Source organism: Mus musculus, chromosome 4 (assembly GCF_000001635.26).
Source record: "Mus musculus strain C57BL/6J chromosome 4, GRCm38.p6 C57BL/6J".
NCBI classification, from domain to species: domain Eukaryota; kingdom Metazoa; phylum Chordata; class Mammalia; order Rodentia; family Muridae; genus Mus; species Mus musculus.
In genome coordinates this window covers 65,122,080-65,145,695 of record NC_000070.6, presented here as the reverse complement: position 1 = coordinate 65,145,695, position 23,616 = coordinate 65,122,080, and the positions used below count along the sequence as shown (strand labels likewise).

The 23,616-nt window shown below is 43.0% G+C and overlaps 1 protein-coding gene across 1 annotated transcript in view; it reads right to left on the bottom strand.

Moving 5' to 3' along the window:
* The window catches only part of Pappa (pregnancy-associated plasma protein A), a 233,336-nt gene extending 211,814 nt beyond the window's left edge, over positions 1-21,522 (bottom strand). The window contains exon 1 of the mRNA NM_021362.1: positions 20,749-21,522. Coding sequence (NP_067337.1) covers positions 20,749-21,154 — 406 coding nt within the window. The 5' untranslated portion in view covers positions 21,155-21,522. The remainder of the gene's footprint in view (positions 1-20,748) is intronic.
* Between the last annotated feature and the right edge of the window lie 2,094 nt (positions 21,523-23,616).

Below are 23,616 nucleotides of genomic sequence, written 5' to 3'. Positions count from 1 at the left end.
ACTGAGTTCCAAGATTGTTGTAGTGATGGCCAAGTTTGTATGACCTGTGATAACTTGGACTTAACTCTTATACTACATATTCTATGGAAAGCATAAGAATTCTCGTACAATCAGTTGAATATTTATTCTTTTGAGTAATTGTTAAAATTTCCCCCTCTGACTTTATATTCTGTTAGTTATAATAGAGCTGTTAGCTATAAAATAGAAGAATATGAAGAATATTGAAATCTACAGAACATCTTATTTATTTAATGTGCTTTTTTTCAGTACTCTCTGAAGGAGACAAAAATAGAGATTATTTGCTCTATACAAAAGTAAAAAGTGAGAATCTAAGACTGGTGCATATCGTCTGATGTGTTTTGTTGGGGACAGAACCAGAATCTGAGTCCTAAATCCTATGTAAGCTCACAGATGCCCTCTGTCTGCACTTACAGCCTCAAGACATTTTCTTTAGTGGCCAGAGTCATTTTTACTGAGAACTCCACTACTTTCTCTCACACATTTACCTGGTAGCCTCATTTGGGCACTAAGTTTATGGAAATCTAAGGAATAGTTTAAATTTGAAGAGCAAAGTATGTGCACTCTCATTCAAACTCAGGCAATATTATCCACTGGACTACACAAGCTGTTTCAGAAACAAGGAGGATTTCTGTTTTCGGGATGCTATATTGGTCCAGGTAGGATCATTGCTGCAAATCAACAGAGGGCAAAGGAAGCTCCAAGGTACATGCATACCCTTTGTGACCTTAGCCTCAGCACAAGCACTGGCAAGTAAGAAGAACTGACTGGTGCTGATGTGTACACAGGCATGGCAGAGGAAATCAATAAGAACCCATGAGAATGTTTGTTTGAGTGACAGCACAGTGGATTTTCTAGTGATTAAGAGCTCTACTCAGAAGCAAACACAGATCCGTGAATCTCTGACTCTGACATGACTTCAATGCAGCTCTGGTTAGAGAGCTGTAACAATACACTGTTCATAGAACACTTAAAGTGTCTGGTGTCAAATATGTGCCCAAGAAATGAGCATCATCCTCTGTTTATGTGAGGGCAAAAAAGAACAAATGCATGTGGGAAGACCACAAAAAAAATGATGAGAACTGGAGAAAAGAGAAAACAGATGCAACTAATATGCTCAGGAGCAAGTTTCCCATGTTCATACAAACATAACTGCACAGACATATCACCAAGCTAACAATATTCCATTCTGCATATAACACACATCAAGACAATGATTCCTGTATGAATTGTTGGGGAAGGAAAACACCATTAAACTGATTTTTTTGTTTGTTTTACTCAGATCATAATTTAGCTTTTCTTGGCTACTCCATGTCCCAACCCTGCTGCAAGTGTGTGTGTGTGTGTGTGGGGGGTTGTGTGTGTGCACGTGCACACACCATTTTAAAACAATATACCCTATATTACTTGGCAAAAAGTAGTGCTTATCAGGTATTCCACACATTATCATTGAAAGAAAATGGGTCTATATGTAGTTATAGGGACACAGAGTTTTATCTGCAGGCTTGAAACTCCACAGGAGAGAATGATGGCTACTTTTATAAGATTGGGCTGAGTTGTAAATTTAGATCTCTGTTCTGCCACCATGTACATGGAGATTTAAGAAAATCATAACAATTGTCTAAAGGTTTCCTTCTTAGTTTATAAAATGATTATGTGGTTACCTAGTGACAATGGGCATAGGGAAACTTATAGTTAATTCTCAATATGTTATCCTTGCTACCATTAAAACTCTCTTAACTAGCCTATGTTCTGGTAGTTTACTGCCCTCATGATATAATTTGTAGATTATCACTAGATTTATATTCACAATATCACATTTCCCACAGTTCTGCAATACACACAAGCCCTTCTCTGATCCCTTCACGTTCAGACCATGTTCAGTTTCCATAAAAGCATTGGCTCATCTTATTTCTAAGGATGTAGGCAGACTCTTGCTGGGTCCCTCTATTTGACCCACAATGCTTCCTCTGGTTAGAAACATTACTCTTTCCTTTGCTTATGTCCTTCTAGTCTAGAATACTAAACAGTATTATCTCTTCACTAGACTTTCATTTGTCATGAGTTTGTACTACCAGTATTTGCACATGGATGAATACCTGCTACATCTGTCTTTTGTAATAGATATAGCCAGTCTTAGATCTTGGACATCTTTCTGCAGAATTTATAGAGTATCTGGCTTGTTACTTTATTACACAAAATATCATAAGGTGGACCCTCTCACTCTTGAGTCTTCACTGCTGTGTGTTATTGGGTTCTTTGTTTACTTCTCCATAGCAATGATCACTGTTAGTCCTGATTGATTTCAGATATCCATTCTAAAGTTGTCTAGGAAACGGAATTATAAGCTCATGAGGGCACACAGTACATGTCTATCACCAGTCTGCATCTAGAGTCTTCCACATAGTGCCTAGGGCATAACTACCCAATAAACCTTTGTTGAGTAGATGAGTGAATGAGAGATGAATGTGCCTAAGGCTTATGGGGAAACTAGAGTTGAGATTTTCCAGTCGTGGATGGAGAGCCTTAAAGTGAAGGCAGCTGGAAGCATCCTTAAACTAGTGCAGAAGCCCCTTCTGCCCTGGCATTCAGTTTTTCCATCTATGGAATGAGCAGTTGCCACCATGGTCATTACCTTAGACTCTTGAAAATAAGAAAAGTAATAGGAAAACACAACCTAGCTGATAACACTTTCTGGTATGCATTTCATCAACTCCATTGAACAGACTGTGGTGAAATAATTTTCATGGCTTTCCTTGGAAATACAAGGGAAAGCTTTATGGTTTAGAGATAATAATATAATAATAATAATAATAATAATAATAATAATAATAATGTGCTCTGTATCTTTCACAATCCTTTCTCATCCATACTTGAGTAAGATTTTGTGGGTGTGAGGTTGGATTACGTTTTTACGTTTTTTGATCTTTGAAGTCTCTCCCTCTTAAATAAGGAGATGGAAGGGATGAGCAAGTAAAGTGACATGTTTCATTCCTAACATAGGTCAGTAGCTGGTTCCATAAAAACACACTCATATAGTGTAGACTGAGCTCTGGAGACAAAAAGCTCTGGGTAAGCCTGACATCACCTCTTCTTGGCCTATAGAGATGGGTCAGACTTTCAGGGAGAGATGGCAAGAAGAGATAGAGAAGGGAGGAGGCCAGGCAGATCAGGACTCCCTTTCACAGGGCTGTCAGTCATCTGGAGTTCTTTCCTGGGCAAGAAAGGCCACGGAGAGAGGTGCTTGACAGGGTTTTCTGTGCCAGCATGGGTTGAGTACTTTGCATGGATTGTTACAGGGAATCTGCACACAGAAATCGAAACAGAGATGCACTGTCATTGCTTTCGTTTTATAGGTGGGAAAATAATGAGCTCAAGCCTCAGTAAGTGATAGATATGGTCTCTAATACCACCATCTGAGTCCAGAGTTCAGGCTCTCACCTTTGAAATGACACTATCCTGTCAGGGCTAACCCCTTGATGACACAAACACACAGGGGGACTTGGTTCAGACAAGAAAGCTCAAAGAAGTTTCCCTGGATGAATCTCAAAGTGCTAAACCTTGATGAGACACAGGCTCTGTGTGGGAACAAGGTGGGGTGAGAGCCTTCAAGGACAGAGTAGGATGAGCACAGGTGAGACCTGTCCCCTACAGGTAAGCCTGAAGATGAAAAAGACATCTACACCTGAGAGAATTGAGACTGCTCAAGGAATGGAAGGAAATGAACGGGCAAGGGTTGCTTGGGGCTAAACTGCAAAGGACTGAGTGTGGCATGCAGTGGGATTTAACTTTCTTCCACACACGTGAAAGTATCTCTGGAAGTTTTAAAGAAGAGAGATGGGGAACCATTAGTTAGGTATAATGTGGCACCTCTTTGCACTGTGACAGGGCAGAGAGAGCCAGGATTAATGTCTCAGGACTCTATGGCAGTGGCAATCTGGTGCAATGCAGGCCGGTTAATGATGAGAGTAGAGTGTAATTATAAATTTGGAGAGGGTTGATGGCACTTTTAACTGGATGTTAATTTTTGGTTGTTTTGACATCTATTTTAAAATCATTAGTTATGACTCAATTCAAAACAAATTCATGAAGGCTTTTTAAAACATGTGATACTTAGACACTTATCAGGGCTTCAAAATTTATGTTATGCTCATCTTTGATCATGGTCTCTAGTTGCAGGGGCTGAATTTCAGTTAACTCTGTCACTGGATTCCTGTCTATTAGACTGAAGGAAAGTGCAGAGTGGATCTAAGCCCCAATCTGGCGCAGCGATGCGTCTAGCACAGTGTTATGTCCTTTGACTTAAGTCCCTTGGTGACTAACTTGTTACCTGACATGCGGTAAAGCCAATAGAAATCTGTTACATATGTGAGACACATTAGTCGTTTAAACTCAAGATTCCTATGGAATCTTTGGGGGTTGGGTTAAATCAAAAGTTTGGAATTGGGTATACTTTTTATGTTCTTTAAGCATACAAATAAACAGATTAGTCACTCAGATATGTTAGTATTTCCTGTCTGTCTTAAATGAGACCAAGAGTGTAATAGGTTATCGAACATAGAAGACTGATTGGAGGAAAGCCAAGGACACAATAAGGTCAAGAAAAAAAGCTAATGTGAAAAGACAAAGAAATGGAATATGTGTTCTAAGAATATCAGGCAATTAATGATGAATCTAAAGTCTGTCATTCTCAAGATGTATAGATTTTGCCCTTTTTAGGGTTTTGGGGAATGGACACTTCCATTTCTAGTCATGGCAACTGTTGAATCGGTTGGACCTGCTCTGCTCCAAGCAGGTAGGGGCTGGAGAGGCTGGTTAACATGCTGTAGTACACAGAAAAGCACTCACAAAGAATAGCATACCCCAAAAGTTCCATGGTGCTGAGGCTGAGTAGTCTCAACTTGTTTCACTACAAGCCACTGGTAGGACTCAAAGTCGGACACCAAGTGGAATGTCATGCTGAGCCATTCAGATCTGGGATGAGGACATTTGTGGTGGAGCACAGTTACAATACTGACCCAGAGGATGAGATTCTACCACTGTCTGGGATGTATGTTTTATAGGAACCACTTAAAAATTTTCATCCCCTTACTTAGCAAACTGGGATACTGATGCTACTTCAGAGGATCCTTGGGCAGAGTTTAGGTTTGTCTTTACCATTATAAGCAGATACTTGACTAAGTTATATCTCCTAGCTCTTCAAACACCCCTGACCAGCATTTAACCATCCTTTTAGTCTAGAAATCTCATGGTTTTACTGCATAGTGGAAGGAGTCAGAGGATGTTAGACATACAGACAGGTGGAAAGATGGGAGTCTTCTGAAGAGAGCTCCTGTGGGTGACACAGTGCTCAGGAATCACAAGGACAGAATCAGGGGCATGTTTTGGCAGCTCATTTGAGCTGCTGATCCTTTCCTCTTGGAGCCTGTGCTTGTAAACAGATAGTTCTGTTGATCCAAGGCTGTGTACTGGAGAGCTGGAGAGTGAGAAAGAGAGCTAGCAGAGTTGGGGTAGGAGTGAGAGATGGAGAAAAAGGCAGGTTGTACCTGAAAGCCTTAAAGCCATGTGTTTGCTGTTGAGAATACAAAGACCTCACTATATTAAATGAGAATGCTTGTTTTAGAAGGTGAATGGGAATATGATAGGTGCATGTTGAAAATGCTTCAGAAACAGCAACACCTTCACATCATGAGGGCTTCTTGCTACTTCCTACATTCAGGGATGTTCAGAGATAACAGACGTTCAGAGTCCTGAATGGGGCCCCCGGAAGGAATGTGCACAAGGAAGGTCCCAGAAACTGAGGGACTGACAGCTGTCTTCTTGTCTCCACATATGAAGATTTCCGTGAGCTGGATTTTATTTCTCGTTCTATATAGGCTTTCCACCACCTGTTGACCCAAAGCTCCAAAAGAGGATTGACCAAAAATATTAGTGGTGCTACACAAACAAACAATGAACAAATAAAAAACAAACTGCCTGGCATTGCAGTTTCTGACTCCAATAGCTACAGGAAACATTAATAATTACATACATTTTCAGATAGCACACTTTAATTTCTTTTAAAGTAATTTTTTACTTCTGAAGTAAGTGGCTTTCAAAGTGCAGGGTTCAGTGGAATGTTTGGGGAAATTAAAAAATTAGGAATTCACAGTAGCTTAACATCTAGAAGATTCTCCTAAACTGCGCCCTGGTCCTTAGCCCAAAGGCTGATAAATGGAAGCTTATACAGATTCATGAATGAAAGGGTGCAGGAATACATAAAAGAATGGAAGCGAGGAAGAAGAAGGGGTGAGGGATTAGTAAGAAGTTAGGAATTGACAGAAGGTTTGAACTGATTGGACTAAATCAGTATATAAAATCCAAAGTGAGTGATACCAGCAGGAAAATTTCAGGCAACAATAGAATTGACCTTGCCTATTCAAAAGCTCAGAGAAACTGAGAGAACAGAGTTTGAATAAACAAAGTTGTAGATTATATTTCTAAGGAATATACTAATTCCTCCTTAGAGGAATAAAAGCCTAAATTCTATTTACTCCAGCAGGAGTGCAGATGATGAAAAGTGCAATTCTTCAGTCTGATTTGACAGCTAGGCATCAACAGTCTCGTTTTCACAGGTCCTTCCCACTGCTCAGACTCTTGTGCTGGGAACAGCCTTCAGGGGATGACCGGGGATTCTCCCTGTTTCTTAGCATTTAAGTAACTGCTTTGGGCTGATGAAAACTTTGGACTCAAAAAAAATAGTATGCACAACCATGAAGTTTAAGAAAAAATATCTTAAGATCCATACATATCTTCAAATTCTTCTGAAGCCAAGTGAAAGAACCCATTATTCCCCATTGATCTAAAGTATGAATGGAAAGTAGGTATTTTAGCTGGAAATGGTATTCAAAAATAAATGATAATATTAATCAGAATACTAAATAATAAAAAATTCCAGCCTTAAAACCAACCATGATAATGCTGAGGTTCAGATTCCCACCCATCATGAAATCCAGTCCCCTTATTGGAAAATGTTTAATGGACCTAATAAGCCATTGCTATTCTCTCTCTCATCACTCCTTCACACATCTAGGTTAATATCCACATGTCATGGATTGAACTATTTTCATGTCTCTCTATACACATCTTTCAGTGGTTTTCATAAGCCCTGCCTCTATCATCAGCTCCTCCTGGCCATGATCTGTTCACTAGCATTTTTATTTCTGCCTCTGGTGCCTATCACTCAGTCTTTCACCTCCTTTATGCAAACCTCATTTTGACCCTACTAACCAGTATTTTTTGTAGTAGTCATTTCCCAAAGCTTGGTATTTGTATTTTCTAATCTTGATTCTCACAGTTAAGTTATAATTGGTTACAATTGTTTACTAGGCTACTGCCTTTCAATTCTCCTGAGAATACAAAGTCCACAAGGGCAGGGACATACTCTGTATTATCCATGACTATATCTTACAGCATAGAACATATGCTATGCATTTGTTGACCTGGAGAGACACACGGAGATTTCTCGAGGCAGCTCAGAGTTGTCACTGCATCACGGTTGAATTTAGAACTGATAGATTTTCCCACTGGACTTCAGTCTTTCCAGGCATGAAAGGGCAGGTGGAGTCCTATCTAACTGTAGATCTTGACTATCTGAAAGTTTTAAAGTCTACATTTGAGCAAGTTGTGTCCCAATCCTAAGATAAAGGGAGATGGGCTTGGGAACTGAGACCTACTCCTCTGTGTTTAAGATGGAATGGAAGTTGTGATGAGTTCTTTCCCTTTTCAAAATTGCAAGTTTTCAATCTGTGTGCTGAGGAGACAAGATTACCTATTCTGTAAATTTGCATTATGTACCTACGTAGGTATTTACTAAAATATAATTGTTGGACCATGTACTGTCCAAGATTTTGGGAATTCTCCCTGAGATTGGCAGTCATGGTGAGTGTGAAATGAAAGGAAGCCATATAGGTAGAGAAGAGAGGTATGGGAGAAACAGGAGCACATGCTACAAATTATAACTGCATGGGCTGCAAAGGCTTAGAGAGAAGCATGGAGAAAAGACAGAAAGATACAGAGATAGCACATTAGCTATTTGGAGAGAATGAAGACAGAGCAATAGAAACAGGCAATAGCTATATATATCTGAACAGGCAATTGGTCAGCTCAGAGACCAGGGCCACATATAACAGCCAATGCCTTTTACAGTACATTTGCTCTCACTATCTGACTTTTCCTAAAGCCTGATATATCAACTCTCAAAGTTCCTAGCCATCTATACCTTTTTTCAGCCACCTTATTCTCCTTTATTTGGATATATCTCAAATCCAGTCATTCATCTAATAAAAGCTTATTTATCATGCACCAATGTATCCAGTTAAAGTCTAAATTATAGTAACTATATAGATATGAAAACATAAATGGTGTATACTACTAAAGAGCTCAGAGTCAAATGGGATAGGCAGGTACCTAGGTAACTGCAATACTGTATGGTAAATACAATGTAGGGAGAATATAATGGGTTATTTGAGCTTAACATGGATGGTGATCAATTGAACTGCACAATAATTATTTCTCCAATTATATTCCAAAAGGCAACTGTGGATCAGTGTCTACAGCTAAAGCATATATCAAGTCATATAGGCTGTTCCCATTCGATTCATATCTTCATATCTTCCTATGTTTAAAATGATATGCATGGCATACCCCAATGCAAGGCAAATCCTACTGCTGCATTTATACAAACACCTTTATCCTTTCAGATGGAGACCACTGTATTTGCCAACAGTGTATTCTCAGATTTGTATTCTCAGAGTACATAATAAACATGGGTGTTCCACAACACAGTGTTTCCCTCCTACTGCTTCCACGGGGCTTTATTAATTGCTTAGTTATAGTAGTTACGATGATGTCATCTATCTGTTTACCCCTTGGCTTCCACCACAAGGGCTAGGAGGTCCTCAGGGGATGGAACTGTACCCAGATCTTCTTTTCAGACTCCATCTCCTTGGTTAGCATATGGCACGTAAACAGTGCTTACTAATGACCTGTTAAACATAAGGTTGAATGAACAGAGATAAGGGAGGAATAAAACTTTCCCTCTCCCACTGAATTTTCATTGGCTAGTGAACCTCACAAAAATACCTTGGATAAATCAACCTTGCATCTCCAAAACTAGTCTTCCACTAAGAGCACCATAGTTCAACCACCAAGGCCACAGGCATGCTTCGGTCCAGCTCAAAACTCGTCTATGTGCTTATCAATGGATTAAAAGATGTCTTTGCTGAGTATTTTTGGGGAACATGCTTTAAGCAGGACAAAATCAGCATCTTTGAAGTAAGCATATTTCTCTGAGTAGACTGTTTTCAGGTAGGGATGATTCTAGTGGATGCAGCATCACCTACAAGGAAAACTATTTTGCATATCAAAAATATTTATAAGCCAATATTTCTAACGTCTCATCATCTTCACACATGTTTTTCCTCCAATGTTTTCTCCCTGCTGCCGTTGTTCTGTTTTTCTTTCTTTTTCAGTCTGTATTCTTTAAATATCTGCACTAGCCACTAGGGGCCCTATCTTTCTCATTCATTCACTCACTCATTCGCTCATTTACTCATTCATTCATTCATTCATTCATTCATTCATTCATTCATCATTCACACATTTATCCTCTCAAAAGTACAGTCTGACTGAATACCTATGGTGGTTTAGTAAACATTACCACCTTGAAGATAGAGACAGGGTGAAATTTGAATTTCAGTTCAATTACCCAAAAGTAGAGGATCTTTCACTGAGGCATGCAGCTACCTACCACAAGTTCAGAGGGTATAGAAAGTCACTGTGGGCATAGTGCCAGCACACAGCAAGTGTTCTTTAGAAGCTGGCTGCTTTTATTACAGTTGCTACTAATGAAAATTTATGCCCTACCCCCACCCCCAACAAGGGTATATAAACAGTAGACAGAGAATCCCAAATCCTCAGGTCACTTGAAGGTCTCATAAGATGAAGGTTAGCAGATGGAAAGGCCCTTTATCAGAAAGGAGGGAAGTGGATTCTAACCTAAGCGGTGGCTAGAACTGACAGGGCACTGAAGGCTCAGAAAGATACTGATGAGAGGGAGAATGGGGAGATCTAAGTGTAAAGTTGAGGATTATGTGCTGCAGTGAAGACACAAAACAAGTGTGTTGCAAACAAGACAGGGGCTGGGAAGGGGAAGATGAAAGCCAAAAATGTGGCTTGGATTAGATAGGCTACAATACGAGCTGAGGGCCCACGAATCTGCTGCTCCCCTCCTCTTTCTGTTTTGGAAGGGCAAATTTCTTTTTTCCCTTCTGACTTCTTTGCTCAAGGGGAAATGGAATTAACCACTGTGTAATGTTTCTAACTGTGACGCACAAGCCAGGTCATGTGCTTGGAGTTACGTAATGCACCATGCCTGGGAGGTTCCTTGAGCTCTTTTTCTGATAGTCAATAGATATGCAGCTGCTCTTCACCTCCATTTATCTATTCACTAAACAAACAGAGAATCAAACAAGTCAACAAACAAACCACTGTACACGCTCCTCTGTATGCAGGCAGGGGAGAAATTGAGATGGACATGATTTAAATTGTGCACATAATTAAGTGTGACATATATATATGGAAAAAGACAGGTGAAAAACAAGTTACACATTGGAAGGAGGAGTCAGGGAGAGACTTTTTGGAAGACAGATCCCTTGAGTAGAAAGCTGTAGAGCCTTAAGCAGGATGTAAAACTGTATACAGGTATATTCAATAAGCAAAGAAAGTGATATAAGGAAAATCCTGCAGCATTGAAGGGAACTTTAAATAATTCAGTTGCTACTGAAGAGCTTTAACTAAGAGAAATAGAGTCAGATTTTCTTTTTTAGAAGTAGAAAAATCTGGTCATCCTGAGTTGATCGATGGACTGGAGTGGGTAGAAGGGTTGGGGTTCAAAAAATGAGCATTTCAATAGAGGAAAGCATAATGTAAAAGAAGAATATGTGGCTAGTCCAAATATTATGAAGCAGGATAGATGAGTTGGCAAATCCATGATGTACCACGTGTTGATAACTTTCGACAAGGTAAGGGCACAGAAGTTTTGTAGAAGTGGACATTTTTGGACATGTTGAACGTGTGGTGTATGTTGACATTTCATTGCACAACTAGTTCTGTCCTACAAACCTAAATTGACTAAAATTTGGAAATGTAAGCCAATCAGTAGAGCTGTGCTATTGAACTTCGGAAAAAGTATACAAAGATGTGTATGTGCTTCGTTTCCTGGCTCTAGACTTAGAAGACAATGCCTTCCAAGCCTGACCACTGACCTCTACTGCCTACTTTCCTCACCATCATCTCAGTTCCACATCCATGACAGAAATGTCTGGGTACCTCGTTCTGGCATCCACACACCTTGCTTCTTTGGACTTCACAGTTTGGTTTGATAAGATGAACTGCAGAACGTATTCATTTCTTATGTTTGTGGGTGTGAGTTTTGCATGTGTCAGAGAAAGACTGCCTTCCTCTCAAATGCTGCCAATCACATCCTTCTTTATTTCCTCAGCAACCTCTGTACAAAAAAGGTCTCTCGTCTCATTTGGGAATAATAATCTTCTCCTTATAAACCCACTTGGTCACATCTGCCCTGCTGCCTTTCCTATTACACAGAGTAATGGGAATTAAAGAAAGATGCATACAGGCCAGACCCAAGAACAATTCCTGTACTGTGGGATGGGGCAGTGCCACATCTATCTGAACTTTTAGATTTGTCTATAGGGTTCCTTGTCTACTGGGTCTGTGACAACCTATGTCATATATTTCCCACTTCTTTGATGCTGTCATACTTTCCAACTGTGCTGGAACTTGGCACCTTACAAGGTTCCCGAAAGTTCCTGATTCTCCTTCCAAGCTTCTAAAGACCTCAAGTTGGTAGTAAATAATGTCAGTGTGTGTGTGTGTGTGTGTGTGTGTGTGTACACTCACATCTGTGTCTGTATATGTTTGCATGTGTATGTTTACATGTGTATGTATGGAGGTCAGAGTATCACTCCTCAGGACCTAGCCACTCTTTGTTTGTTTGTTTGTTTGTTTGTTTGTTTTGAGACAGTATCTCTTACTGGACTGGGGCTGACTCACTGATCACTCTTATCTGGCAGATCAGCAAGTTCCAGGCCAGTCTATATCCACGTCCTCAGCACTGGACATACAAGCATTCACTATGGCTCACTTTTTAGTGTGGGTTTTGAAGATCAAACAATGGTCCTTATGAATGCATAGCAAGAACTTTACCAAATAAACCCTCATCCTAGCCCCTGAATTTTAATATCTTTAATTAGCAAAATCATCTCTGATATACATGATAACAAAGACTAATAGGCCAGTAACTGACTGGGCTGTCTGGAAGTTTGTCTACAGTGGTCCTTGTCTAGTAAACATAATTATGAAGTTTATATAACTTAATAAATAATTATCAGGAAAGTCCCCCAACGAGGGCTTTTATAGTAGAGATATCTGTGACAGCTGTAATTATTTCCAGTATTAATGAGAGAGCTTCCAGCTATTAGGAAGTACTGAATTCTCCAAATAATGCCTCCAGTCACACTGACTGGAACTCTACCCCTGACATTTTGGTATGCAGCACAAGATTTTTGGGATTTCATTCATGCATGTGTCAAGTAAAAGGCAATGTTTTAAGAGCTGTAAGTCAATGACACCTTAACAAGAAAGAGTGGTGGGTCTTTTTTTCTTTTTTTTTTTTTCTGAGCATCAGTATTGCTCCTGGCAAGAGGAAAGAGTGTGTGGGCATGATGCCCCTGAGGGTAACAGGCCCAGACACCACCTAGTGGAAGAAAATAAGCCAAAGTGGGCAAAAAGCAGAGCTACTGCCAGTGCCACTGTTATATCCTAGGACAGCGTTGGTTGGTATTACAAGACTGTAAAATGTCTCTACTCGAAGGTACTTTAGGGCCAAGGTAGTAATAAACTTGTGACACCTTCCATGTCTTAGATGAAAAAAGTCGGTCAGAGAGGGAAAGTGACATGAATAAAGCTACACAGCAAGCTACTGATGGCCTTTTTTTTCCCTCCTTCAGAACTGGCCTCTCTTAGCTTCCTTCTTTAGACAACCTTGAGTCCGCCCTGCTGCCTTTCCACATACATCTTAAGAAACCTTCTCTGCTCGTTGTACTCAAATCTTTCACTTCCAGCACCCCACATACTTATCTATTTTTATTTTTTTTATTTTTGAGTTAAAATTTATCTGGCATTAAATGGTTTGCCAGCTTTCTTGTTTGCAGTTTGTCATCTTCCTTGCCTAGCACCCAGAATATAAACTCACTGAGGGTAAAAAGAGTTCACAGCACTCAAAATTATACCCAGCACGCAACAGAAATTCACAAAAGTACTTGCTGAACGCTTTAGACAGGAAGCTCACACACTCACTTTGTCTCGTATCTTCATCGCTCGGCTTTCCTGTTTTTGAGTACACACTTGTATAAAATGAAGCAAACACCTTCTGGGTTTATTCTCACGTTTGTACAGTTATTTTGGTTGCTGTTTTAGTGTTATGATGACGGTTATAAATCTCTCCTGAGTGGCAAGAAAGGGCAAGATAATTTCTAGTTTTGCCAAAGAGGAAAAAAACATGTCTAAGATCCAGAATCATCAAAAGAATTGGAAATAATGTACAGCAAGGGTTGGCACAAGTAATATCAACCTAGGTTAATGACTGACTGTTGGATTACCTGTCATTTAGACTCTACTACTAAGAATTTTCCACAAGGAGATCCAGTTAATCTTCAGAGCAATCTCACGAGGTAGGAACTCATGTTAGCTGGATGCTATAGATGGCAAAGGTGAAGCTAGAGACACCGAGTAGCTGCCACAAGGTCAAGCAACTAGCTGGTGCAAAGTCGGGAAATCAAATCAGGCTGACACTTCAGCCCCATGATCAACCATTGCAAACACATGAAAACACAGAAAAACACACCCTCCTTTCCCCTCAGTCTGTTCAAAGGCTCCAAAGGATGCTAAAAAGAAAGCACTCTGGGCAACTGGGGATGGAGAGAAATAGGAACTAGTAAAAGAGAATTACCACCATGTGCAAATGTGAGTGGTGTCTATGGCTGTGTTACCCTGTGGATTTTTACAGTGCATAGTAAATCTTCTGGCATTGTGAGGAGGAGGAGGGTGCTGTGCTTCCTCACATAGAGGGGAGTCTTACACAGCAAAGAATTTTGACGTTCAGAAGTACTTCAGTAGATGTGTCTCCACTAGCTCTATCTGCATGGTCCCCTCTTTTCTTTTGTCCTGGAACTCTCTCTAGCTGATCATGGGAACCGGAGTACGAAGGTATACAGAGGGAAGGGCAGGAGGGGTATGGGGAGGATCCTACTATCTGAAGCCTAGAGTGCTTTATGACTTCAGTTAATTTCTGCATGACATTGGTAGACTCCCTGAGCCTCTCCCTGCCCCAGCCTCTGTGTCTCTGAACACATCAGCTGACAGAAGACTTGGGTTTTTGAGACATCATCTCCTGCTTTGTCTCTCCAGAACTTTAATTAACTAGTTAATTTTTTTATGCTTTGTTACAGAAACCTTCAATTACATTTTTAAAAGGCACCACCAGAAATTTATTAAAAGCCCACATTTCTCTAGCTTCATTTCAACAGTGGCTATCGCTATATCACCCTTGTTTAGAATTCCCCACCTTTCCCAAGCTCCTATATTTTTAGAGCTTTTAAAACAAACACTAACAACAAAAAATAAACATAAAATGATGCAACCTACAGGTGTTTCAGTATGCATTTTTCAAATTAGAATCTTTTAAAAAGTATTCAGTAATGATACTATAATGACACCTAACACAATTCCAAATACCCCCCGCCCCCGTCAGTCTCTATCCATTCTAATATTCTGTAAAGGAGGAAAAAGAGAATTTTATAGAATGGATTGATTTATGCAGAATAACATGGAGAGGATTAGTGGTAGGGTCCTGACCTCTGCTATCTCTTCAGAGGCTCCCTAAAGTTGTAGGCCATGTAAAGCTTTCACTCAACTCTTCTTTACATATCAAAAAATGGTGGATCCCAGACAGGAGCCATGAGCTGCCAAGGTCACACAACAGTATCTGCCAGGGTTTGGCAGACTTGGGAAGTCCTAACATCAAAGGACTTTTATGAGGTCATGTATGTGAGAAGGTTTGTTTACTCAATCACTATCTATTCTCTGCTGTGTGGAGGATGGTAATAAAAATAAAGGCACATTTCTAGGAATGTCATTGACTGCACAAATCCATACCTTCTCCTACCCTTGCTGGCATAAGCTGGTTTTGATTTCTGCTGAGAGCATCTCCTGTCACTGTCTCACCTGGTCTCCGTGATAATTATGATTGGGAGCTGTAGAGTGTAATCACACCCAAATCCTGCCCTGCGGTCTTCAAGTCACAGACCTTTGAAGGACAGTAAATCAGGACCTGAACTGTGACCTCTTGGTTGTCACTTCTAAGTGAGCAATACCCAAAGAGATCAAACCTTGGAAGTTGGTTCTCAATTACTGGTGTCAGGGTCCCAGGTGATCATTTCTGGTGTTCTGACCAAGGCAGAAAGCACAGTTCCCTGGGCAAAAAAGTGGAAGATCTGGTGTCTCTGAGAGGTGACCAAAATGGTAAAGAAGCAAACCAGATAGCAGATAGCAGGGAGACAGATGTATGCTGTAGAGGAGGCTTCTGCCACAAGTAGAAAAGCCCAGCAAGGAAGTCCTTTTTGGTGAACAGAGGTGGAGAGATCTTTTCTCTTCCTACACCCAGTGATGGTTTGAGAGAGATCTAAAGGTAAGAGATTTTCTTTGAAACGTCAGGAACACAAGTAGAAAATGTTCTTGTGTATCCCTGAGTGGTATCTAATGGATCAAAATGTCTCCCATTCCCCTCTAAGCTGTGGAGATCTGTGAACGCAGTGTTCTGTGTGACCCTGGTCCTTGCTTTCCTCTTTATACACTGAATTGCTTGATACAATTGGCTGCCAAATCTAAGCCTGGGCTCACCATTTCTCTTCCACACTTCTGAGTATTCTACGTCTTGGGTTTCCAGGTTACTTTTCTCTGTGAAGAGGGAAGACGTAGGTGCTTCTGAGGTTTAACAGCCTAAATCATGTCTACTTGTCCCCTGGACAGTAGCATAAAGGAAAGTGATAGGTGAAAGGGAACCCACGGAAGGAGCAAGTGACAGGTGGCCTGTGTCTTATGATTACCATTGTCCTTCTGTTCCTGGGGCATTATGCTTCCTTGTCAAGCCAACTGGCTGTGCAACTCACAATTTTCAGCAGCCCTGGACTCCCTGTGACTCTCACTAGTAAGGGACCACCCACGGGTCAAAGAAAAGAGCAAAGTCAAAGAAGAAATTAAAGTCTAATGGTTCCCTAAGATGCAATGCTCACTCCAGACATCCCTTGAAATTCAAGGGAGGATACTCTAAGTATGCACAAGCTAGTTTATCTTCCAAGAGACCCCAGCCCCCCTAAAAAAAAACCCCCAAGAAAATGGCACTGTGTATGTTAACTAGATGTGATTACCCTCCACTTAGTCTCAAATAGGAGTGGACTCTCTTCAACAGTACTTAGGACAACTGTACACCCCTGAACTATCCTGACGTCATTGTGCCCATTTCAGAAGGAAGATACCCGAGAGAGCGATGGATGAACGAACACGGAGGGCTATACAGCCAGAGGCTTCAGGAGAAAGAAATCACCAGCCGGTTCAGTCTGATGGTTTGATGTGCAAGGGCAAGAGAACTGCGCATGTGTCTGCAGTCTGTGTGAATACTGTTGCCCACCTCTCAGTGTGGTTAGGATGACAAAAGTCTCAGATGTAAAGCAAGCTTAAAGAACACTGCTTGGCAGAGAAGGCCTCTTGCTTTGTAGTGCCCTCAGCCCAGAAAGCCTGAGATCTTTGGAAAACCCTGTTTATCAATAAAAGAAATCTTTGCTGAACATTCACTAAGTACTAGCGTCAGCTCTAAGTACTTCCCCCCCCCCCCACCAAGCTCAATCACCATTTGCACAACCTGTGGTGACACAAGAACTCCCAACATGTTTTCTTGGTGGATGAGAAAGTTGGAGCCGGGAGGAGCCAGCTAGATTGCTCAAGGGCACAGTTGGACAAGGACAGAGGTAACCTGGCTACTGACAGGTCATTGTGACAACTGAAGCATTCTACATCCTAGATGGGGAGCTCCAGCTAGTTATGGAGAAGGCTGTGTTTGTGTGTGAACTTCTGGTGAAGCTTCTGACTTTCTGAAGGGCTGAGTGAGAAATAAATGATCTACAGAAGAGAGGAAGAAAGGAGTTCTTGAGAGTAATCAGCAAACTTTATTTCAACACTTACAACAAAAGGAAAAGGACCTGCCAGCAGAAATGCTAGTAGGACTAGGCTTTAAACCCCATCTCCTTAGGAACTGGAACTCTTCCCTAATGGAAGGGGATTGAGAATAGGGTAGGATGAGGGCAGCGCTTGTGGGGGACACTTTTCAGGTCAGGAGAAGCTTCAATAAGGGGTCTGGATCTGTTGGATGTAGTACAAAAGCAGAGATGTGTCAGAATACACACAGGTACACACACACACACACACACACACACACACACACACACACACTCATACACACCATGTACTACCTGGATGGTGGGACTGTATGAGATAAGAGGAGCCTGTTTATGAGACTTCTTTCTGCCAGGTAGTGGGTGAGGTCTGGAAATAGGAATGTCAGAGGTTAAGTTCTAGTTCTTGCCCCTGAGCTCTGCCATTCAGTACACCCTCTGGTCCTCTATGGATCTCTTCCCATTGGCCTGAATGACTACTGATATATAGCTCATAGTAACCTTTGGCAGACCCAGGAGAATCATGCCCTCCAACGCTTTCTAACTGTGGCTTTGAATTTTCCTCACCAGCTACTGTTTTGTGTGTGTGTGTGTGTGTGTGTGTGTGTGTGTGTGTGTGTGTGTATTCACCTTGCCTTTCAGAAAAATAAAAGGCATATTTTCTTCAGAATCCTGCTTCTTCTCCTTGCCTTTCTCAGTGACTTTCTCAATCAGTGTCCATGAAGTGAAGTTTGAACCCAGGCACAAATAGAACCAGGGGCAAGCAGATCTGGGAACTCTCCCGCCTACCAGGAGCTGCAAGGCTCTGCCTCTGCCAGACGACAGACCTGGTTAACAGCACCGTAAAATTAGACCTTTACGAAACCCAATTGAGTCGTGCAGTCTAGTGATGTAAGGCAGGCTGGCCTGAGAGAGAGGCAGCAGCCCTGGGCCTGAAATAGCAGTTGCAAACCATGCTGAGCTATGACTGCTCTGGAGATCAGTGACCAGGGATTCCTGTGAAAGTGGTGACACCCAGCCGGAGAAAGCTAGCAGAGACCAGGCAGCCAACTGGGCACCTGAGGTCACGCAGACAGCCTGAGGCTGAGCCTTGTCACCCACTTCGGGAGTTCTGACTCTTACAGCCCTAATTTAACTACGGATGGGGGGGGGAATTAAAAACGTACTTTTAGAAAAAAAAAAAAAACCTTTCTGTTTGTTTGCTTTTTTAGTTCAAGGAGAAGCAGGCTCTCTTTAGACCCACAGTATGCTTCGTGTGGAGGATAAGGCCGAATAAGTCTTTTCTGGCTCGCTGCCAGGTGTTTACACACTGCCAAATCTGGCTCGGATTCAACTAGGGGAGGGGGGGGAACCGACCAGATTCTCCGGGGAACAGCTTCCAGGCTTTCTGGGGCTACATGGCAGTCGTGCCGTTTATTTATTAATTTATCTACTTACTGTTTTGTTTTTGTTTTTTTCTTTCTTCCGTTTTGTGAGGAATGTTATTTCCACGCATAAAATGAACCAGGCATTTTATAGGAGCAATAATAACCTAGCATCACCGATCCAATGAAAGTATTTTACTGCAACAATTGTGCGAGTCGATTACGTACACGTAAGTCTTCCAGAGACCAGGAAGGGAGAAAGACCTTGGTCTGAAACACTTAGAAGCCTGTGCAAATGCAAATGCAATCCCGTGAGACAAAGATTTGTATGCATGTATATATTAAATGCACCCACTATCTTTACAACCCCGGGCTTTCCTCTCTTGGGGGATCCCTTCCGAATCATCCACACAACAGGTAGAGCAGCAAAACCAAACCTACCCATCTCTTAACCACTTTCAAGCAGCAAACCGCTGTGCTTTGAAAGTGAAAACACTCAGACACACTCAGACACACACAAACACACACACACACACACACACACACACACACACACAGAGAGAGAGAGAGAGAGAGAGAGAGAGAGAGAGAGAGAGAGACCTGAATTATCATCATCTTCATGACTATTTTGAATCTTGTCTCTCGTTACATGTTGTACCCTCCTCTGGCTGACAAGGGTTTGGGAGCTGAAAGTGAATGCGCTCCGTTTCCCTCTCCTTTTCGGAGGGAGGGGGTGGTGGTAGCGATGACGTCAGTTTTGTGTGTGTGTGTGTGTGTGTGTGTGTGTGTGTAGTCGTTCTCACTCTCCTTTGGTAGCTGGGAAGTGGGAGCTTTGAGGATACATTTGAGTGGCATAGTAGCAGAGTTTGGGTTCCCTGAAGGGGACTTCGGTAAATGGGAGAGTCGGTGCAGTGTTCAGAAAGGTTTATGCCAAGGCAAAACAGCCGCAGACTGCCTGAGAGCGGTGTGTAAGGGGTGGGATCACGAAACCCTCTACTCGCTCCCAGGTTGCAGCGAAGGGGGAACCCCTAATATAGCTTTAAGGCGTCCCAGGACACGGCAAGGTTGTTTATGCAGTGAGGGAATCTCCCAGACAGAAGAGGCAAAACTTTCCTTCTCTCCTGCGCCGCCCCCTCCACCACCCCTCGTTTTATTAAAGGCATTTCCACAGATTCATTTAGAAGGGAAAATGAATGTTGAGGCGTTTGGAAGGTTTGCAGCCCTCGCAAAGTGTCCGGTTTCACTATGGGCTTTGCTGTGGAGCAGCGAAGGGGAGAGAGGGAGGGTGAGGAGGGAGATCTTAAATCTAGTATGGGCTCATAAAAGTCCCCAAAGAGAAAAGCGCCCCATTTCTCAGCCGAGTCTGGGGTAGGCTGTCAGAGGTGCGCTAAGAAGGTCTGACCCAGCGGTGAATGACAGGCAACGGGCTTTAAAAGCAAGGACCCAGAGAGGCAGTGTGGGTGGCTATGGTGGTGGTGGTGGTTCCCAGAGGCAAGCTTCGGGCAGAGAGCAACTTTGGGGTAGTTATAGGACTTCTAAGTCTGGCAATCAAAACTACCTGCCCCATGCCTACTTTGAGGGTAGCCAGGCTACTGGAGAATTGCGTCTATGGAAAAGTAAAGAGAAATGAACCGTTTCCTACACTTCTTTCACACGCAACCCATCTGGGTCCTGTACCCTTTTCTCCCATACCCGGACAGAGTCTCTCTGTACATCCCCAGCACCACTTAAGTATTCTGGGTTCCCGGGGGATCAGCTATATCCCTAGCTCCTGGTCTTGGACCGGCGAGGAGCTCCCGAGTGCAGCTCCCCAGAGGCCGGGCAGCATCCTTTCTCAGCGCGCCCATTCCGCAGATGGGTTAAAGAGAGTCTCTCTTCCTTACTCCCTGTGCTGCTCCCGGGACGGCTCCCGCAGACCCACCCGCCACCTGCACCCCAGACATCCGCAAGAACCCAGGAGGGGCCTGCAGAGACCCGCAGGGTGGTCCGCCAGACAGGGGGGACCCCTTTCTCCTTACCTGTGATCACTGCTGGAGACTTCTGGCCACCCTCGGCTCGCAGCCACACTTGCAGTGTAAAGGCGTCGCGGGGTAGCTCCAGGTCGGCCCGGAGGCGCAGCTGCTCCCCTCGCCCGCTGAAATAGAGCGCCCGGCTAGGCGGGCTCGGCTCCTCGGCGCCCCTCGCCGCCCGCTGCTGCCGCCGCCGGGGGACGCGCACGGCTTCCCAGGCACCGCCCGGAGGCGGCGGCGGCGAGGCGCGGCGACCGCGGGCCGCCCGGGTGGCGCAGGTGGCCGGTCCAGCGGCGGGGCGCGGGGGGCGCACGGCCCGAGGGTCTCTTCGGACCCGGCGGGGGCGCTCGGCCAGCCCGCAGCCCAGCGCGGCGCTCAGCAGCCCCAGGCGCAGCACCCAACTCCAGAGCCGCATGTCCGACGGTCCCCCCCGCCCCCCCTGCGCCCCTGCACCGCCGCCCGGAGCTGCCAGCTTTAGCTCGCACTACTATTTGCCTCCTTTCTCGTGCGAGCCCCCCTTCCACTTGCTTTTTTCTTTTCTTTCTCGCTTTCCTCCTCAAGGTGTGTGCTCCACTCCCCCCACCTTTCAAAAATACAGTCCAACTCCTCCTGGTTGGCAATTAATTTCTCTCCCCGCTCCTTTATCTGCCTTATCCCCCCTTCTAACAGCTGGATGCCTTCCTCCTTGTTTTATTTCATTTTATTTTATATATTTCTAGCTCTTAAAAAAAATCTCCTCTAACACACTGGTCGGCTGAATTCCCTCCCTCCCCCCAAGATGCTCTCATTTATTTATTTTTTGCGTCCTTTATAACACAAGCCACAGCCCCCTTCTCCCCCCCGCCCCCTCCCCTCCCTCCTTCTTCACGAAATGAAAGGAAAGAGGGGGAAAAAATCCCTTAGAAGACGAGTAAACAAGCGTGTGCTAATCTGTTCGCCAGCACTCCACCTTCCCAATTGAATGAGTCCCTGTTCAAACTGCGGGGATCATGACCAATCAATCGGTTTGGAGAGGCCGATCCACCCAGCCTTCCTCTACTTTGCCGTTTGTCTCCTTTCCTTCGGTTCAGCTTCTCCACCCCCTCTTTCTTCTTCTACTTCTTCTGTTTTTAAGAAGACAATCTTAAAGTAACAATTTAATGAAATTCTGTACACACCCCCTTACGGTCCTCCCTGCTCTTCGCATTCCGACTCAAAACACACGTTCTGGTTTGTTTTGTTTTGCTTTGCTCCCTTTACCCCCGCCCCTTATTTTTATTTTTTATTTTGCCTCGTGGCGGGAGAGAAAAATCTGTCTTTCAGGGTCTCATTTGCCCTTTGCTGTTACATGTCTCTCTTTTCACAATACACAAAGCGTTGAAACTTGATTTTCAGATTCTTTTTCATCTTCTCTGCCTCCCTCCCTCTTTCTTTCATTCTCCCACTTTTCTTCTTGTTCTCTGTCCCCCTCCCTTCACCTCCCTCTCCCATTTTTCTCCTCCTTGCTCTCTCTGTCTCTTTTGCCTTTCTCCTTCTCCTCTCACCACATTTTCTTAAAGTTATACTGTAGTAAGTTGGTTCTCTCTTCCCTGAGACCCCAATGCTAACCTTCGCGCTTCAGCATACCAAAGTCAATTCCCAAATCCGTATAGATTGAACAGAGCATCAGAGAACTGTTTGCAGGGCATCTCCCTTGGAGATACAGTGGACCAGTGCTATGTCCCCCATCATTGCCCCTGAACAATCCTACATCATTCAGTTGACTGTTAGATATACTTTTTGTTGAATATAAATGGTAGGAAAATATGAATTTACCCAATTTCAGCTTAAAAACAATCCAAGTTCTCCTAATGTTGGCCAAGCACAGGTAAGCAGGTAACAGTCTGCTGCCCCTGTGGCTCTACGTTTTGAACTGAAATATATATATATATATATTCATTCCTTTCCCCCTCTTTATGGAACTCAAAAGCTCCCCCTTATGGCAAAACAGCTCTCTTTCCCTCGAGTGTTTAATAAGTCAAAATGGGTTAGCCATGGTGGTTTAAATTTATTAGTTCTTTGCTAGCCTGTCCAAATAGTATCTCTATAAAAAGATGTCATTCCAGGTAGAATTTATGGTGGAAAACTGAGGTGAAGTTGACGCTACTAATTATTGACTTGCTCTCCCGTGGTGTTCCTATCCTACGGGCTGTTCCAGATCCTTCCTCAGAGTTAGGATCTTTGCTACATGCTCCAGGGAGGAACAGAACCATCGGAGCATATTTGCTGGTAAACAGATAAAGATTTGTAAGATGACAGATGACTCAGATCTCCACCCACCCCACCCCCCATAAAAGCTGAAATGTGGTAAGCAGGAATCATGGCACTATTCTGCAAACCAGCTATCCCAGATTTCTGTCCTCCTGGTCAGGGAAGAACTTGCTATGTAGCATCAGGCTAAGAGTTCTGGAACTCAAGGTCTCTACGTATAAAGAGATGCCCATCTTCCATCCTCCATTCTATAGAGACCTGATGGAAAGAAAAAAAAAATACTGTGCATAATGCCATAGGTTAAAAACTTACCCCCTACCCCACAAATCTCTCACGGTCTACAACTTTGATTCACCTATACAAACTAGGATGTAGTCCTCAAAGAAGGAAAAAGATGGGGGGTGAATTGCATAAACACTGTCATTCAGTACTTCCCCCCCATGATATTTGGAACACCACCCCCCACCCCCGCAAATAATATTTGGAACATGACTACTGCTCATTTCAGTTATGACAATTAGGTATTTGGAGACTGTATTTCCAGAGGCTTTTAAGCCATTGTGTACAATAATTTTAGTATTTGTAGACATTTAGAATTTCATCCACTTTCCAACCAGGAATGAAATAGGAGGCACATCAATTTCCAAT